The sequence below is a fragment of the Xenopus tropicalis genome, chromosome 1 (assembly GCF_000004195.4).
Source record: "Xenopus tropicalis strain Nigerian chromosome 1, UCB_Xtro_10.0, whole genome shotgun sequence".
Classification (NCBI taxonomy): Eukaryota; Metazoa; Chordata; class Amphibia; order Anura; family Pipidae; genus Xenopus; species Xenopus tropicalis.
In genome coordinates, this window is record NC_030677.2 from 100,930,421 (window position 1) to 100,950,693 (window position 20,273).

General features: G+C 39.1%; 1 protein-coding gene across 2 annotated transcripts; it reads right to left on the bottom strand.

Moving 5' to 3' along the window:
• Window positions 1–1,051: 1,051 nt before the first annotated feature.
• misp (mitotic spindle positioning) lies at window positions 1,052–19,985 on the bottom strand. 2 transcript variants are annotated; one of them, XM_018096893.2, is made up of 6 exons: window positions 19,650–19,985; window positions 17,040–17,199; window positions 8,093–10,196; window positions 7,764–7,924; window positions 3,955–3,993; window positions 1,052–2,128 (listed from the first exon to the last, which is right to left on the bottom strand). In XM_018096893.2, exons 2-6 carry the CDS (start codon window positions 17,097–17,099, stop codon window positions 2,039–2,041), a joined length of 2,454 nt encoding a protein of 817 aa, XP_017952382.2. In that variant the 5' UTR covers window positions 17,100–17,199; window positions 19,650–19,985; the 3' UTR covers window positions 1,052–2,038. The 2 variants fall into 2 exon arrangements, with proteins under 2 accessions (XP_017952382.2, XP_002937429.2); XM_002937383.5 differs by lacking the exons at window positions 17,040–17,199; window positions 19,650–19,985 and adding an exon at window positions 13,397–13,502.
• Window positions 19,986–20,273: the final 288 nt, after the last annotated feature.

Genomic DNA, 20,273 nt, shown 5'->3' on the forward strand with positions numbered 1-20,273 from the left:
GGCTGCCCACACACCAATGCAGTGTGTGGTTTAAGAGCAACATTTGAAATGGTAGAGTGAATTATTTGTAATGTAAACAGTGTAATTTAGAAATAAAAAGTATACCATCAGTACAGTACTCGCTGTTTGATTCCCACCACCCTCTGGAACATAAATTGGGTGTTATAAGGTTGCTTAAGGTGGCAACCATCCAGCATTAGATTGTATTAGGAAGAGGGAAGCTTTGACCTCTCAAAACTTCTTTCATAGCCAATTTACAAAAGTGGTAACACCAAGTAATGTCATCAGCATGCATTAAGGGATGCAGCTAATTTTTGTTATATTTTTTTAACATGGTGTTAGAATTTCCCTTACTTGGTGTGGTGGAGGATGCAAAAGTTAAAAAAGAAACTGAAGATGATGAGTGGGCACTACAAGTTTTGCTAAGCTAGAAGAGCAAATAGGAATAGACGAGGTCTGACCTATTAGTAATCTTACCGTTTCACCTTTGGGCTTATTTTTATGAAAGAATTGAACTCTTCCAACAATCTAGGATGAGTTTAGTCAATAACAGTTCTGACAGCAAGCGTTGACCAGTGCAATATTAGTCATTGACGTGGATTTGGATATAATAAAAGCTAACTTGAGCTGATAGCCAAACTGAATATTGAGCCTTTAGTTACCCATGCATGCTACACTGGAAGTATAGAAATTATTGACTGTTTCTGTCTGATAACAGGTAGCCCCACCTTGTGTTTTTATTTTGAATGCTTCAGTGTTTTCTAGCTACCTATGTCTTCAGTCCCCTGGTTGGGGAGTAATGTTTTTACTGAGTGAAAGAAAAACATTTGGCACAATGTTAGTGCTATGATTCAGTATTTAGATCCTCTTTAAAATTATATTTTTGGTACAAAAATATAATTGCCATTTGCAATGGGGTACTAGCTAAACATTTTTTTATTGGCCTGCATTGTCTCTAACAGTAGGACAGTACCTTGTATTTATTGTTAAACTGGCACAAATGCATGTTGATGGCAAAACTCAAGTATAACAAAACACAAACACAGAAGCATTAGCCTTTCAAATTTTTTTTAATTTAAATGTAAGTAGTTAAGAGCTTGGAAGACAATTAGCATGGAGTGAAGCCGGCTTCCCTCCTTTTCCACATAAGGCACATTTCCAGCAATCCTAAATGCTAAATTAGGCCCTGCACCAAGTCTGTTTACCTTATCACTCCTCCATAGGGGATTAAATAGCTATTATGTAATTAATGCATCTGATTCATAATTACAGTTACATAAAGTAGAAAAATCAATGGCATATGAAAGTCCCAAAGTGGGGACTTTTATTTATTTCATGACACTGGAAAAGCAGTTTGATACTTCTGTACAAAAATTAAATAGTTTACAAAAAAATATTTGCCTTGCTACTTGCTTAGGCCCCCTGTTGATTCCCACACATCTATTAAGTAGCAGTTATTTAACCCTTTGACTGCCAACACTGGCTGGCTAAAAAAAATGTTACAAAGTGCCAGAAACTGAGATTCTACATTTTTGGATTTCATTCAGTTCATGGAATGGTGAGGCAATAACATTGCCTGGCAGTCAAAGATGTAAAGGCAGTACTGAGTCTAATTTACTAGTAGGGATAGTATTTAAAAAGTCAGTCACTCATATCAATTGTATAATACATACATAGTGGATAATCACAATTCTCTTGTTCTAAATGTGACCCACTTATAACAAATTTTCCAGTAATAACAGCCACTCTCCTTATATGTGTAGTGGAAACAAAATCAGGATTCAAAGGAATCTGTACTTCCTTAATAAAACAAGATAAGTTTTACTTCCTTCATTTGGGTATATTCTGTTCAAGCTGGAAATAAGGCTCCATAAAAAAACAAAAAGACTTGAGACAATTCTTCTCATTACTTCATTGCCATTCCACTACAATTTTAAAGTAACGAGTTTACCAAACAGCAAGTCATGTGTCCAAAAGGGCCTTTCTAATGGCTAAGGGGTTAGTAGTTAAACGAAAATCAGCCTGGGGTCTCCTGGATTTAATCACTAGACTCGTTGGCATACAATCCTGCCTCCCAGCGCATAGCCATTCTGTTTTTGTGCCGATTTACACGTGTAGACTCCACAATCTGTTGGAAACAATTCATTTCATTATTATATTGTTGCTGTCATTGGAAACACTTGCTTTGCATATCTGTGTGATACTTCAGGTCAGAAAACTGGCATCTATGTTCTTGAGATTTTCTGTATAGTGAACCTTGTTCTATTGTCTTATTTTCTATTGTCTTGTTTTCTATTGTAAAGGGATATTATTATTAACATAAAAATGGTGCTGGTTTTGACTTTTTTTCTAATTAACTAAACATTATACATTCTGGTATACATATAACATTCTATATGAAAGTTCCAGTCGGGAACTGAAATGTCGGACCCAATAAACTTCATTTTTACCTTACTGCATTTTTGTGTGAATTTCCTGTGAGTGCTGTCACTATTTTTGATTATGTCTATGACACCATTGCACTGGCACCCAAGTATTATCCCATACTAATGGTGTGCTGCCTACTGGCTATTTACTTTCTATATATACATATAACATAGTATATAACATATTTTTGAGGGGATAAAAGTATTCCTAAATTCTCCCCCAACATTATGAGGTTTTATTCTGAGTATTAAGTTAGCACTTTGTGTGACTAATGCCTGTAGGGTCTGACTGGGGTGCATGGGGTCCACCTTGGGGGCCCCCCACTCCAGTCGCAACATTAAACTCCCTCCACCGCTTACTGCAAATCCTTCTTGGGGGATATTTGCTGGTGCTTGCAGTTAGCGGCAGGGGCAGGCCTGGATCAGTGGCCCACCGGGTTTTTTCCTGGTGAAACACCAGCCCCGTCCAGCACTGATTACCTGCCCTGCTCTTTAACAGAGACTGAAGGAGATACAAAAATGCTGTTCAATGTATGCTGTATATTTCCCTATTTATATAAAACATGGCAATAACTATAAAAGTATTTTGTACAAAGTACAAAGTATAAAAGTATTCATGTACAAAAAAAACCTTTTGAGGGTATAAGTAAATGATCTTAGTGTGGCTAGAGTCACTGCACAGCTTCTGCACTTGACTGTGGTCAGGCCCGGATTTGTGGAGAGGCCACAAAGGCCCGGGCCTAGGGCGGAACAAATTTGGGGGCGGCATGCCGCCCCGCCGCACCAAAATCTTAAAATTTTGCTTCCATACGGAGCAATGGGGACTTCTCCCCACTGCTCCGTATGCAAGTGTGGCCTTCCGCGCATGTGCGCGGTGACCCGCTGTTCGCGCATGCGCACTCGTGGGAGGAGGTGACTGGAAGACTGGAAGTCCGGCCCTGACTGTGGTGCATGTGTTTTAGGACGTGTGGAGAAACAGACTGCCAAGTCATTTACGTGGAATAATGTTTTCTGTTTTGGCTAGGGCACTTGGTTTAGGTGTAATCACATTTTAACTGTACATCTCACAATGACATTCTTGACAATTCTATACTTCTTTGTATATACTACTTTGTGGCAACAGTTTGCAGTTTCAGCAGCATAAAGCCTTCATACACAAAACTAAGTCCATACTGAATATGGAATGGGAGTAAAGACCCATTAGCTTTAATGTTTTTGAAATTGGAAAAAAAATTGTGCGTGTAAAAAAAGTCATGAAAAAAGTAGCTGCAAGAAATGCATTTTGCATATTTTTTGCCTTTTTGCAAATTGTTCACCATTTTTGCTATTTTTTAGACAAACCTAAATGGGAAACTCATCACTAGTCATCTGTTTTATGTATGCCCCAATGCTTTGTGGTGACATTCATAAATAATAATTCCTACTTAAGGGTGCTGTCCCTCCTTTTAATGATCTTTTAGGCTAGGTGAACAATTGATATAACTGTAAGACATAGTATTTAAGAACAAGCAAAGCAAAACTTAATTACCTCAGTGTTGACGTCATCTGTTGGGTCAATGCCAGCATACTGAGGGGGCAGAAATAGGGAGACAGTTAGAAACGGGTTACCTTTAGCACAGAGGATTCCTCTAAGAGAGGTCTTAATTTATTTTCTGAACAGAAACATATATGTAGATATGTAGCTGCTTCATTGTATTTGGCTTACTGTAAATATGTGTTATATGATATATTCATTGCATTACCAATACCAAATTGCATCCCTGAGGATACCCCACATGTTAGGGCCGAATTGGGAAGTTCAGGGCAAAAAAGGATCCCTGTTTGCTTTAAGCCTTATATCTGAGAAGGTGTCTGGAACCTGTAGAAAGCACCTGTTAAAGCTGGTAGCACTGAGTTTGGCCTTGTAAAAGGGGTTGTTATTGAAAGTTCCCCTGAAGAAAGGTATTGGGGGCTGAACATGTTTGTGTGTGATGCAACTCTCTGTACCCTGACATTAAGTGGCAACTTTTATTTGTGTGAGCCAGTGTACATTTATGTGCTTACAAGCATGCAGTAAAAAGCCTTGATCCAGGAATGTAAGAACAAATACTGATGGATGTTTGTGAATTACATTGCTCAGTTCCAGAAGTCATAGTTTAAAGAATATAGGGTCGGAGGCACAAAAGAAAACAACTCATCCACTGTTACTTACCTTTATAATAAAAAAGATCTACTACCTGGCAGACTGTAAGGAGAGGGTTGCCTTGCACCCATTTGTACTGAACCTAGTGCCACATTTCCGACCCAGTGCTAGGTGCAGAGTGCAGCTAGACCTCAGACTCAAGCGCTTTTAGAAAAAATACTAAGCACACTTTGCATTAGGGTCTCTGTTAAAGACCTTTTGTGTATTGTAAATGCGCCAATACCATTTATAAATAGTTTTATGGGGATTCCTGAACTGCATAAATCAAAAAAACCCCAACAGCACAAAACATTTACCCCAGAAAACGATATATTTTTTTAATGAACATATTCTTTTGAAATTCATATGGATGAATTTGTTTTTCTACTCATTTTTATCAAATGTCAGAGATTTGGATTTTCATATTTACCAAAAAGAAGAATTCGCTTTTATACGTTCCTGTGTCTAGCTGCACTGACAGACACAATGTTGGCCTGAGTGCAGCTACACGTTGCGGAGGCCATTCCAAAAACACGAAACGAGCATGTATTTTCGGGCCGGTCTGAGCTACGTGTAGCTGCGCTCAGGCCGACACTGTGCCTTTCAGTGCATCTAGAAACAGAAGCGTATAGGAGAGAATCCGCTTCTCCCTGCCTACAAAATGCAGGTGAAGACAAGTGGACCCTACACCCTTGCCCATAGTGTTCTTGAACGTTCTTGAATGTCAGATGACGTTAAAAAGATGTTAGGCATTGGGTTAATAGAAGAACTCTGCAGAGAATGGTCTAGTCTTGATGTTCCAATATCAAAGCCAGATGGAAGTCTCCATTTTTTGTAACAACTTCAGACAACGGAATGAAAGTTTTAAATCCAAAGCATATCCAATGCCTGTGAGCAAAAAGCTGATCAAAAGGTTTGGCCCAGCAAAGTATATAACCACCCTCGAACTTACTGACGGTTATTGCCACAATTAATTGACAGGACAAAAAAGGAAACAAGTGAGAGAAAATTCATCCTACAGTTATGGTCTCCATTATCTGCAAACCCATTATCCAGAAGGCTCTACGGGAAGGACATCTTCCATAGACTCCATTTTAATAAAATAATTCAAATTTTTAAGATTCAGATTTTTCTATGTAATAATAAAACAGTGTACCTTGTAGTTAATCCTAACTGAAATCCTTATTTAAGGCAAAACAATCCTTTTGGTTCATTACCGTATATACTCGAGTATAAGCCGAGTTTTTTAGCACCAAAAATGTGCTGAAAAAGTCAACCTCGGCTTATACTCGAGTATATATATTTGGGAAGCCCTGCCATTTGGGAAGTACTTGCCATAATGCTGTGCATCTCCTGTACGCGCTCCTGTCCTGCGTGCGCTCCCAGCGTTTAATCGTGCGCTTCAATCCTACGCTGTGTGCGCTCCCTTGGTATCAGTGATTCATTCCAACGAGCGTGCTTCAATCTAACTCAGGTCCCTTTCGATGCAGACGCATATGCATGTACGCAAGCAAACACGCATGTTTGCAAATGCGCGTGCGTGCTGATGGCTGTTTCTAGGTTTCAGCAGACGCGTGCGTGTTTGCTTGCGTACGTGCATACGCGTCTGCATCGAAAGGGACCTGAGTTAGATTGAAGCACACTCGTTGGAATGAATCACTGATACCAAGGGAGCGCACACAGCGTAGGATTGAAGCGCACGATTAAACGCTGGGAGCGCACGCAGAGGAGCGAAGACAGCAGGATGGGAGCGCGTACAGGAGATGCACAGCATTATGGCAAGTACTTCCCAAATGGCAGGGCTTCCCAAATCTTTGTTAATGTCTTCTTGTAATGTGATGTTGCAAATTTCAATCTGTTATTCTGCCAAGCATTTCCTTATGAAGTGAAAGGAAAATGGTAGTGGACAGTAAGACTGGCAGTGAATATGTACTATGTGATATTATATGAGAGGTAGTGATGTGCGGATTGATACTCAGTATGGCAGCTTTCTTAGCCTTCCCAAACTGACAGTAAAAAAAAAAAATAATAATAAAAGGTTAAACAATAAAAACTATGAGGCAAACTTTTCTCTCTCCAACTCCATGCTGTTTATGTATTTAACCTAGCCCCATAGTAAAATAATTTCCCACGCTAGGCTTATACTCGAGTCAATAAGCTTTTCCAGTTTTCTTAGGTAAAATTAGGTACCTCGGCTTATATTCGGATCGGCTTATACTCGAGTATATACGGTAAATGTTTCAATCATTTTTTGGTAGACTTAAAGTATTAGGATACAAATTACGGAGACCTCTTATCCGGAAAACTCCAGGTCCCAACAGCAGCAATTCTGGGGCTGCTGCCACGTGAGGCTGCAGCCCTAATGTCGCCTTCTCTCTCCCACTACACTCTTACAAATTTAGCTTCAGAGCGGGTCTGTAATCGCTAGTGCAGAAAGAGCTATTGCGCTCTCTGCACTTGCAGAGCCTAATTTTCATTTTAACAAATTAAAATTTGTCCCTTAAAGTTACTAGAGGCGGCTTTTCGTTGCCCTAGGTAACTAGCCGCTTCCTGCCGCCTGAGGCAAGGTTCTCACTTAGCCTCATGGCAGGAGGGGCCCTAGGTCCAAAGCATTCTGGATAACAGGTCCCATAACAGTAGTTACATGGTTACCTGGAGCCAAAAAAGCTTCAGAAATCTCAAAGCCACACTGCCTAAATGCCTAATTTTGATCACTACTAGATTTAAGGGGCAAGTCATAGTCCAGACTGATGCCTTAGATGTAGGTCTAAGGACTGTGCTATCCCAAGGGATTATGGGACTAGAGCGCTCCGTGGCTTACATACATAGGGAGGCTAATTCCAGGTGAAAGAAAATACACCATTGTAAAGAGGGAATGTCTGGCCATCAAATGGGCCCTTAAAACCCTAAGGTACTACCTCTTAGGGCCTCACTTCAGATTATTGGCTTTGCACTTCTTAAGTGTAAAACACAAAACAAGGCAAACAATGCAGAGTGGCCAGATGGTTATTGGCACTATAAAATTCCATATTTGTAGTAGAGCACAAACCAGAATGTTGATAGGAAAATCCTTATTCCCTCTCCAGTATACACTGTCTGGTGGCCCAAAGTGCTGAAGCTGACATTGACAGTTATGGCTATACTACAAACCTAATGCTAAAAGTTTTAACACTTACCCAGCTATCTTCCCCATACTTCCTTAGTTGGTCTGAGTCTGATTCTGTTGCAACAAATTTAGGGTATCTCTTTAACTTAAATGTTTGTTCTTCAGACAATATATATGAAGGAGTTCCGGGGTTGGCTCTGTGTGGAGCAGGCGACCACTGGTTAGAAAAACCTAAAAAAGAGAAAAAATTTTAAATGACTCATGTAATTAACAACATATTCTACTGACAGACGAAATTTTTATCATCATATCGAATTTTATATTGAATCTAAATATTGAATAATTCTTGGTTAACAGAAGGTTAAAGTTATTAGGGTCCCGAATGTAAAATGTGTTTACCTGAAGTCAGTATTGGTCTTTCATATTGGGTGTAGCCATTGACAGGAACAGGGGTTTGGATGTCTACAGGTGACGTTATTGAAGCCACTTCACTTCTCCTTCTTTGTTCTTTTAGCTCCCTATCCCTCTCTAATGTTTGCTTGATCTCTTGCTCAATAATGTTGGACAGAGAAGGCCTAAGCCTGTTGACACTGTATATTGCTTCAGGGTTTGCAGTTTTTCTATCAAACAACTGCTTCCTCTTTTCATCTTCATCTTCATCCTCTTTCACAGATAAATGGGATTCCAGTGGTTTAACATGGGCATTTTCTTTGTGTAAAATGGAAGATTCTGAAGATGGCTTACTGTCTAATATGTTTTCTAAACTCTGTCTTCTATATCTATATGTGTTCATGGGAGTTGGCTTCCAGTTGGTTCTTACACTATATGGCAGCTGGGAATCCTGACTATTATCATTGTTTTTTTCATTAGGTTCTCCAAAATCAACTTGAGTTATGTCATCTCCTGTGCTGTAGCTATTTATTGTTCCCTTAAAGATTGTTTTTGTTGTTGCATACTGTGGTTTCACAGAAATATCATCTGGCTGCTCAAACAATTTCCTGCGCTCATCTATCTCCTGAGCACTTCCCTTATCATAAAGCCCAGCCACTTTACCCTCATTTTTTAGGTCAGCTTCCCTTTGGGCCTCTTTTTCAATTTCCCTCTGTAGAAAGATAGAGGTACGAGCCCTGTCTTTGCTCTTTTTTTGAGATGGCACATTTGAATTGAAAGGAACAACAGGATTTTTGAGGATTTCTACAATCTCATTGGTTTCTGAACTAATTTGGATGCCTCTCTCTCTCCTCAAGTTCTCTTCCCTTTCCTTGGCTAATCTGATTTCCCTCTCAATTGGTGTCTCATTACTTGGATTTGGAATGTCATCAAGTTCTTCCTCTGTTATTTGATAGTTTGATGGTTTTTCCTCTGCTTTAGAGTCTACATTATCAGCATATATCTCCCCAGAAATATTATTATAGAGCTGGCTGGAACTTCTACTTCTGCTTGATATGGGTTGACTCTCACTATTGGGTGAAACAATATCCCACACTTTCCTAGGAATGTCCCCTGTTTTGCCTTGGTTGATATTGTCATTTTCAAGCATAATCTGAGAGGAAAGGCGGGTCAGCTTGGAATGAACCTGGGGGCTAGGGAGTGGTAGGTTTTCTTTTTTCTTCTCTAACATCAGAAATTGTTGTCTGGCAGCTTCAAAGTTTATCTGGTCAGTATTGGGTCTATTATCCAACCCATTTATGTCAACACCTGAAGTGGAACTCCCTGTCTCATCTAATGAGACTCTCAGCTCTTCCATGTCCAAGCTTTTCCGCTGCCCTTGTCTTTTAATTATGTCCTTTCGCTGTGCATCAAGCTCCAACAATTTTTCTGGTGTAAGATCCCGCGAGCGAGGTCTAAATTCATCCTCTGAATCATCATCTGTAAAAAGCTTGGTTGGACTGGTCTGAGAACGATATGCCCTTATATCAAAGCGTTTATCTTCTTTCAACAAACGCAACTGGCTATCTCGCTCTGGATGAGGGACCCACACATCCCTGCTCATACTTCTTCCCTCCATTCTAGGACTATGTTGAGCAGTTGAATTGGTCTCCTGGCCTGCTTCTTCCTTGCAGCTCTCTGTATCTTTTGCTGAGGATAATGAGTAGATGGAACTCCTGGTTATTCTATCCATGACAGAAATAGGAACCTCAATTCTTTGAGGTTTAGATGTGTTTGGCTCCTTTACTTCAGATGTGTAGTTTATATCCTGACTGAAAAATCTGTTCTCTTCTAAAAAAGTTTTTTTCTCTTTATCTGTCACCTGCAATTCGTTTTCATATCTTGTTTCTTCATCACGTGTGCTGACAAACTCTGTCAAAATTACTGCTTGAGTTTCAAAATCATTTTTTCCTTGTTCAGGTAAGCCAACTGTTTGGTCTTTAGGGGAGTTTGTTAGCTGCAGCCCAAATGAGTTAGTGCTATGCAGATCAGAGATATTGCCTGTCGGCACCTCAGTCTGAGAGTGACTTGTGTCATTCAAGTAGAGACTTTTAGCTTTTTCCTCATTAGAGATCTGATGCAATAAAAAAAGAAAAAAACAGTCATTTCCAGTATGTTCGTGTTCACAGCACCCATCTATAGAAATCTGTAACAAGCTAATTAATGTTCTCCTACCATAAATTCTTTAGAGCAACGTTCAAGGTATCTGTGTGCATGCATACATTATACCAAATTTTTATCAGTTCTGTCAAACTTGGTTAATTATTGCTGATGGCCTGTAAATTCCATCTGCTTAGTTTGCAGAGGATGTGAACTTTTGCAAGCCTGTGAGGCAGCCCCTTCTTTACTAGACCATATTCTCTTTAACCCCAGAATGCCCTCTCATAGCATCAAAGCTATTTTACTCTTTGGTGGGTACTGCCAAGCAAATACATGTTAAATTAGATCTTTCTTGTGCCACATTCCAAACAAGTGGCTCTATAAGCAAAAGTGACATATCTTGATGATCTATGGCCATCCTTGATAATATGTTCCAGGAAGAGTTAGTCACAGTCATACAAAAGCAGTTTATTACGTAAATCATAGATAGGTCATTAACTTCAAAGAAGTTTGTAAGGCTGTATAATAATATGACTTTATATCATACATTATATCATACATTAGTTTAGGTAGATTGTGGCTGTACCCAGTCCTAGTTGGGTACGCCACTAGACAGTGTAATTAATAAATATTTAAATTGTAAGTAAACTGATCATTAAAAACAAATATAGTTGAACGATTCCCTTTGAGTATGAATGCTACTTAAAAGTACAGTGTACAGCATTCATAGCTGAATTGTAAATGCGTGGGTCCAAATCTAAAACAATCTGCTGAAAAGTGTCATTGGTTTTTTTCAGTAATGGGCAAACAGTGAAGGAATGGTGCAGAAATAGCAATTATTTAGGGTGTTTCCCAAAAGAAGACAGGAAAGTCTGTATAACTTTCAAAATCTATGGGGCAGATTTACTGTATTAAAATGTTAGTTTAGAGTTTTTAATACATAAAAACTTACCCACGTTCCATTCATTCCTATGGGATTTTTAGAAGTGTATTTATTATTGGGTGAAAGTTAGAATTCACCATTTGATTAATACTCTTCCAAAATCCCATAGGAATGAATAGAACATGGGTGAGTTTTTATGTATTAAGCTCTAAACTCACATTTTAAAAAATCTGCCCCTAAGAATTTTATTAAAGAAATTGCATCCTAAAAGAAGGGCTAAAAAGAAATGTATATAAATAAAGATTAAGGAGTTTGTGAGGACCATATTGGCTTGTTGGTGTGGTCCTTGCTCCAATGGTCTGATTCCTGTTGATCAGCCCGATATCTCAGGGTGACAAAACTGTATCAGGAAAAAATCCACTTGTTTGGCAACCTCAGAGATCTTTCAATGTATGGCTAGCACTCATGTATGAGTAAAGAAGGTGTTATGTGTGTGAATAACCCGATAAAGATGTCAGCCAAAGGTTGTAGTTCAACAACTGATGGTGTAATGCATATTTGCAGGATTACAGTAATGCTTGTTAGTAATGAGGGTGTAATGCACTTTATTTTAAATGACTAATTCACATTACAACACTGGCAACTCAATTCCTTCATTCTTAGACTTGCATTGAAGTGGGGGAAATATGACTCGTTTTGCTCCCTGCTTTTCTGAATTGGCATGCTGGGGCCATGGCCAAGAGTGCACCATAGATTGTAGCTCTTCCTTTAACGAAAAGATGTGCTTGAGACTTGCGCCACGTACAGATTATAAAAAGCTCTCAGGGGCTTATTCACTAAGCTGACACTCAGAAACACCATACATAAAGCGATTGTACAAAGGTTTTTGCACCAATATGCTTAATGTGGCTATTAATGTAAAGGCACAATGTTACTACAAAAGGGGGTGCAAGTAAAAGGCAGTCCATGTTACCCTTATTTTGCTGCAGCTGTCACAAATACAATGTGCATTGCAGAACTAAATTGTCAGCTTAAATTGTTAGCAGGGTTAATTTCTCTCAAGAAAGAAATGCAGCATTTTTTTATAAACAAAAAAAAAAAGAATTGTGCCATCCAGAATTGGTTGGTTTGATTGGTACATGGGCAAACAACAACCTTGCATACTGGGAAATACATTTCCCTGCACTATCATTCCACATGGGGATACAAGAAGCCAATCACAGTCCTTATTTGGCATCCCCAGAGACGTTTTTTCACTCTTGTGTGGCTCACCAACACTTTTTACATCTGTGTGTAAGGCACAATTAAAAAAGGCTGGGGATCCCTGCTGTAGTAGATGTTGATGTAAGAAAAATAGCTAGAGCACTCAGGGGGGCAAAATATGTCCTATTATTAGCCTTGTGAGGATTAAGGACAAGTTATTAAAATGTATCCAGTCTGATGCATACTTTCTTGTAACCCCTGAGGAGATATGGCCATAGACAGTTTTTATATATAGATCCCCTTGAGTTATTCAGTGCAGTACTGGTTCTGCAAGTGCCTGTGTAAGGTATCACCAAAGGGATAAGAAATGGGAGGGGGGCTGACGTGATCAAGTGCAGTCAAGTACTGCTGGCTGCTGCAGATAAGGCCAGTTGGAGATAATTCCAAGAATGTCAGAAGCCGACATTTTACAAACACAAACATGCTGCCGTTGGCATTGGAAAACATGGAACACCGAAATACAAACGTACTTTTGGAAGCATGTGTATTGGCATAGAAACACACGTTTACATTCAAAATAGTAATACAATGTATAGACTTAGATTCATGAAATACATATTCATATATATATACTTCTGCATTATACCCTACAAATAGTAACACTGTATTACAGCATACATTATAAACGTGCACTACTCTTGCCATTAAACATGGTAGTTTAATAACAGTTTGCTGTGTGTGCTTATAAGATAAGTGTTTGGCAGGGGCACCCATGGCACAATGGATATTCCTGTGTTGTCCCTCCTTTACTTCGGTACTCTGGAAGGTTCTCTTCTCTCTATCTTTTTAAAAATTGGAGGAGTGGTATTGTCAGAGTTGTAGCAATCAAAATTGCAGGGTGAGCAGCTTGTTGGGGGCCAAAAGAATAGAGGGCCCAGCAGGTTTCCAATTATTTGTGTGCAAATTCTGATCCTCTCATTCCCTTACTTTCTCACTTTCCAGTGCTGCTCATGCTTCACTCTACTTATCTCCTGCCACTCATAATACATTTAGTTCCCTTGCTTTCCCATATGGGCATTTACTCTCACCTTAACCTTCAGCGATACTGGTTCTTCTGGCCTGTGTCCCTTCACTCTGTTCCGAATCTCTAAGATGTGTCAGAAGAAGTGAGTGACAGGCAAAGTCCAGAGATCATAATAATGCCACACCCAAAGGAAAGGAGGGTATTAGAAAAAATGCTGAGTATATGTATATTGTGTGCCTGTATAGTGGAATGGCTGGGTGTTCTATTAGATTGAAATATTTAAGTAGTTATGCACTTGAAGGGGAATTTCATATGCACTAATCCCCAAGTCCTTTGATTTAGCATGGACAAGCGATTAACCAGTCAGGAATTTGTTAGTATACTGTAAAGAACCTGCATTACACTGACTGTAAGAGCCCTTAATGGTCATTTACAAATACCCCATTGGTGCTCTTGCAGGCAGCACTCCTGCCTGGCATCTGTCTGTGATCTGCACCTAATGCCAGAAAAAAAAATTTAAGGTGTGGTGCGAAATGCAGCATCAGTAGGTGTTGCTTGCTTGTGCTATGAATTTATATATATATAATATTAAGATAGACAAAAAGAAATAAAACCTAGGTCTGCTCTTATATAGTAGTGCAGAATTTGCAAGTGAAAATCTAACACCACACACCTGTAACCGCTACAGGAACCACCATATTCTGAGATATACCACCCCAGTGCACCCTGTTGTTGGGCCTACTCCTTTGTCACCATCATTTGAATGCTAGGGTTTATATAATAAACAGTGAAAAGTCAGCTACAGGTTTACCTACCTATAGAAACCAATCAGCAAGTAGCATTCACTGATCACCTGTTTAAAAGCAAACGCCTTATTGGTTGCAATGGGTAACTGAACTTTGGCAAATTTTATATGCTTCATTACATTTGGGGCTTTACTTTTCAGCCATTGAGCATGCATACTGGCAAGCAAGATCACAGTGCTGGGGGAAGAGAATTAATTTAGAGAATATTTTGTGTGCAAGGTAAATCTGATGCTTGCAGGGCAAGCTACTATAGAGTCCCATGCAGCAGCATTATTACTTGAACATAATTTCTGCTTTAGTTTATAGCAGCAATTCATTTTTCAGTAACAAGGAAATAGGCAGCAAAATGTACTGTGCATTCATATATGTGTATTAAGCAGTTAATACACAGAATTTTCTGGTAATTATCAGTTTAGTCTGCAGCTAGAGTAATTTTGAATGAAGTAATTTCCAAATTGGATAGAGAGATAGAACTGATTTTAATCAAATGGATCTCTGCATTTTTCCATAAAAGCATGAGGGCACCCCGGACCCCCCCTCTCCATTACTTATTCTAAACCACCACATCTTCATGCATTTTAGTATTGTGGTTAGCACTAGGACTACCATCAGAAATCATGGGGCCCCATACTACTAAATTAGCAGGACTATCCCCACAAGGGACCCAGTTATTAGTCCACTGGTCACCTGGACATCCTGCAAACAACCAAACTGGAGCCCCAATAAAAAAAAGCCCCTCAAACCCTCAAGCCCTACCCAGTTATGCCAGTAGCCTACCTATAATCCATTCTCTACAAGCCCCATGGCCTTTGTGACCCATGAATCACACCTTTGCATGTTGGGCCCCCCCTTTGCCACAGGATCCCTGATGGAGTACCACCTGACGGCAGCTCTGGTTAGCACTATGCAAAATGATAGTTGCACCCTCTGTACAGACTAAAGGTGGCCACACACAGGCAGATTTAATCTGCCAATTCAGCCCCCTTCAGACAAAGTTATCATCTTATCTGCCCATGTATTGGGCTCTTAGATGGGCCTAATACCAAAATATTGAAGATGCCTGGAACTAAAAAATAAAAAATGGGCAAAAAATACAAAGTGGTATAAGGTAAAACTCCCCCTGGTGACCAAATGGGGGTAAAACCACTGGACACAATAATTAAAGCTCAAATACCACATATGATAGGTAAAAAATATTGTACACCTGTACAATATTTTTTACCTATCATATGTGGTATTTGAGCTTTAATTAGGACCTGTTATCCAGAATGCTCGGGACCAAGGGTATTACGGATAAGGGGTTTTCCGTAATTTGGATCTTCATACCTTGTCTATTAAAAAATCAATAAAACATGAATTAAAATCAATAAGATTATTTTGCATCCAGTAAGGATTAATTATATCTTAGTTTGGATCAAATACAAAGCACTGTTTTATTTTTACAGAGAAAAAGGAAATCAATTTTTAAAATCTGAATTATTTGCTTATAATGCAGTCTATGGTAGACAGGCTTTCCGTAATTCAGAGCTTTCTGGATATCGGGTTTCCCATACCTACATATTTAACAGATTGAAATAAATGTATGATATTTTTTACTATCATAAGTGGTATTTGAGCTTTAATTATTGTCTCTTAGATGGGCCTGCCCAACTACTAATTGTCCTGATATAGTTCAGGCATGTTTAAAAATAGTCACAATTAAAACAGTAATATATTCTTCTACATTAAATAGTCAATATACCAGAATCAAAAGGACAGAAGCAATTTTATTCAACTTTTTAATCTGAAATTTATGACCTTGGTACTGAACAACACAGGGGGCATTTTAATGACTGCTACTTGGTTTCTCACCTCACCTTGCAACATAAATAGGAAGTGCCAATAATCACAGGTGCCAGAAATGTCATTTGGAACTAACCTATGTGGTATCCGGCATCTAGGCTCTCACTATGCATCGTGGCAATGAAAAATCCTGCATGATATTTTATTCTTGCAATTTTTAGCCCTGAATTATATTTAATATATAATCTATTATACTATTGCTTTATCTCTAAGCACAAGCTTCTTCCTTAGAGCCACAAATTTTTATCCTTGAGGAAGAGGACATTTTTTCCTGATAAGGTAAAGATAACATAAGATGTGTTGCAAAGGTCTGTAGTTACCTCATGTAAGCAACGGTTTGTTGCCATTTTGTTTGTGCTATTGATTTTTAGAGTACTTTGTACTACAGCAGAAGCTGGTGTTTTGCAGTGACATAGCAACTATATATCTCTCTCTCTTTATATATATATATATATATATGTATGTAATGTGAATTTCTTTCCCCCAACTCACTTGGGATATATGGGCACAATTGTGAAATGTGTTTTGAGGTGGGGGGCAAGGGCAGATTCTTATTGAAAATATGTTATGATATATATTGTAAATATTTCTCTTACCTACTAATAATTTGTGTTTGTAAATTCTACTAGCAACTAACAAAAAGCAAAAAGGTATGAATGCTCTAGGTGTGGCACATGGGGAAGGTGCCTCCCAGTGGCATTGCAAGAGGTTACCAGGACTCACAGCAAACACTTAAACCTTGGGGGGAGAATTATTTGCTTTGCACACATATATGGGAACAAAATATAGTAGAAGTTTTTATTCTCTGTAACCTAAAACTGTTTCCAGGTATTCGTATTTGCTTCTAGTATTTAAAGGTAAAATCAACATTAAGCAAAAGAGATACAGCAGCAAAAATGCAAAAGCTGGACAGAACTAAACTGAAACCTGCTGTAATGTGCAAGCCACACATATACACGGAGTACTTTTTCAAAACTGATACTGTTGAACTGAACCAAGTACACTACTCAATTGAGCAAACAAGGTACATAAGTGTAAGACACATTCTATTTCACTTACCACGTCCCTTCTCTCCAAACCACTGCAGAGCACTTGCCATGGTGCGGGATACTTAAACATCTTCCTACCATGAAGGTCTAACCAATGAGCAAGGGTTAGAGGTTGTGAGCCAGAGGGTCAGACTGAGACAGGAGCAGTAGCAGGTAAATGTCTGTTGGTGCTAGAGAACACATGTCAGCATGAACCAAAAGGAGGAAACAAGGAATGAGAGCACAATGAACTTTCACACTCTCTATAGTAAAAAATTAAATCTAAGTGCCCTTGTAAAATAACTGCACGCTGAACATCATAATCTGGTCATAAGCACAAAAATAATTCTTTAACTTTTTTGATGTTTGCATGTTTTTTTGCATTTTAAGATGATGGAATCTGTAATTTAGTGTAATTAACTATGTTCATGAGGGCTCATTTACTAACATAGGTGCTAAGCTGCACAAGTGCAGTTACCTGTTGTAAATAGCCTGCAGGTAGTCTGCTGGTTTAAAAATAAATGCAAAAATCTGATTGGACCGTGATATATTGCATGTTCATTTTACGAGTTAAATAATTTATTGGCACCAATCTAGCAAGGTGTCTGGAATTTATGATGATTATATCCGACCTTGGACCCATAGTATCGATTGCTTACAACCTTTGGAACAGAGCCAGTGAGAAAATCTATTTTCACTTTCTCAGTTTTCTAGGGTAAACCTCCTTCTTACCTTTTCATATTGCTGTCATTCTATCTTCAGTTTTTTTTACCCCCCTTCTTATGCCCCTCTTTATCTACAGACTGGTGCTATTCTGCATATGGTATATCCTATACCCTAATGGCTATAGCCATAATTCTCCACTTTAGGTTCTAAGTTCATTGTCCTTTAGAAACATGACCCTTTCAGACAAAGAAAAATAAGATCAGTTCATGCGCATTATAGTCAGTCTGTCTGCACATGTGCTGACTGCTGAAGAAAGTAGGAGGGTGGAGATCTGGTGCTGCCCTGAGTGTAAATTGGAATGGCAATGGCTTATTACAGAATGGCCTGAATTATGTCACTTTTCTAAACTCAAGTATTGGTTAGGCTATTTATTTGTTCGTTCTTATTTGATCGTTCCCACCCTCCACTGACATTCAGGGCTGAATTTTCACATATGGAGGTAGACACAATAGGGATTCTACCCCTATCTAACGATTCAGCCCTAGGGAGATTTTGCTTGGGCACCTTCAATGGCTCCTGATCAAAATCTTTTGTCCTGCCTAGACAGAGCTGACATGGGCCCTCCATGAATGCCACCCCAGTGAGCCTGCAAAGGTACCTTTTGGGATCCAATCTTTTGGATCAGCCCCACTTGCCCAGCATGTAGGTGGACAATTTGGGCAGAAATCCATTCATTTGTTGACCTCACCAAATGGACTGATCTTAATTATAGCTAGCTTAAAGAAGAACTAAACCCTAAAAATGCCATCTCAATAGCAGCAATGATCCAGGACTTCAAACTTGTCACAGGGGTCACCATCTTGGAAAGTGTCTCCCATGCTAAAGGGTTGTGGTTGCCTTGGGCTGGTAAAGAAGGCCAAAACCTAATGTACAGCATTTCTAGCCTACTTCTTTAGTTAGGCTTTAGTTCTCCTGAACAGCAGATGGGGTTGAAAATAATTAAAATTAATTAAAGGCCAAGGAAAGCAGAATTTACTGTTGGTGCCAATGTTACAAATGTTTGCCTGACTGGTATATTATTAATAAAAAAATAATTTTAAAACAAAAAAAATATTTTAATATATTGCCACCACGGTAAATTCCTTGTTCTTTAAGTTATGAATTAAAAATAATAATTAAATCTAAATGTTGTGCATTTTTCTATATGTATCTTAAGGAGGGGGCTCAAGCAGATCTATAACCCAATTTCCGGTGGTTTAGAGCCGGGATCCCAACATTTTTACCCATGAGCCACATTCAAATGTAAAAAGAATTGGGGAGCAACACAAGCATGAGAAATGTACCTGCGGGTGCCAAATATGGGTTGTGATTGGCTATTGGTAGTCCCTATAAGGACTGGCAGTCTACAGGGGTCTCTGTTTGGCAGTACAACTGTTTTTTATACAACAGAAACTTGCCCCTAAGCAAGAAATGCAAAAATTAGCACCTGCTTTGAGGCCACTGGGAGCAACATCCAAGGGATTACATGTTCCTCCGGAGGTGCAACATTTGTGTATTGTTTAATATTTTCCATCTGCTGTTGAACTACAAATCTCAGATTGATAGTCTTACTTTAGAGGTTTGTTGTTCAATGGTTGTTCAATGGAATCCAAACAAGGCTGCACAGAATAACAACGAAAACAGAGACCAATTTCTATTGGTGTAAAGTGCAACTTCACTCTTTAGTGCCTTCTTTAAGACTGACCTGTTATTTCTATTCTTGATCCCAGCTCACACTCTTTGAATTGGTTCAAACTTTTACCATTGGTGAAATAAATTGAAGTTGAGATATTTTTGGTAAAAGGTAATTTTACATGTGAATAAGCAGTTCTGAGCATTCTGAGTACATTCTGAGTACTATGCAGAAAGTGCTTGTTTATACACAAGGGACAATATACATTATCACATAAGTGCCTGAAGAAAAGATGAATCTTACCTATACCGCTGCATCCTGCAAGATATCCATAAGGCTCTGGCCATGCCAGTGGGTGGTCAGGAAGAACAATTAGTGACTGGTGTCCCTACCCCACTGAGCAATCCAGAGTGACATGGGACAATAGCAAGAGATGCTGACAGAGGGAATGCACTGGCAGAAATGTTGCTGATCACAGATGTACTGTTATTAGGCAGAGCAATACAGGAGCTTGTTGTGGACAGGACCTAGGATTTGGAAACAGGGGTGGTGGGGGGTTGGATCAGGAAGAGATTTTTCAGCATGTACTTCAACAGAGGGTTTCATAAACTGAGATAGAAACGTGTGATTTACATTCTAGGGCTTAGCAAAGTGAACTGTGCCTGGTAGACAGAATGCAGAAGAGGCATAATATTTAGCATTAGTAACTAGTGATGTGCAAGCTTATAAAATTCCATTAATATCATACACGGGCATATCCGCTCGCTTGGTGATGTCGCCAAGCGAGCGGATCTTCTCCCGATATCCCCACCTACGGGTTGGCGATATCGGGAGAATCCAGGCTAATTCGATCATTTGGCCCTGGGGCCAAACAATTGAATTATAATGACGGGTATAGGCTAAGTTGGTCCGGGGACCACATCAATG

Coding starts and splice junctions, on each gene's coding strand:
- misp (XM_018096893.2), bottom strand. CDS start 17,099: ATGTTTAAGTATCCCGCACCATGGCAAGTGCTCTGCAGTGGTTTGGAG. Junction 7,925..8,092: donor AAGACCAATACTGACTTCAG/GTAAACACATTT, acceptor TCTCTTTTTTAG/GTTTTTCTAACCAGTGGTCG. Junction 2,129..3,954: donor CAGATGACGTCAACACTGAG/GTAATTAAGTTT, acceptor TGTTTCCAACAG/ATTGTGGAGTCTACACGTGT.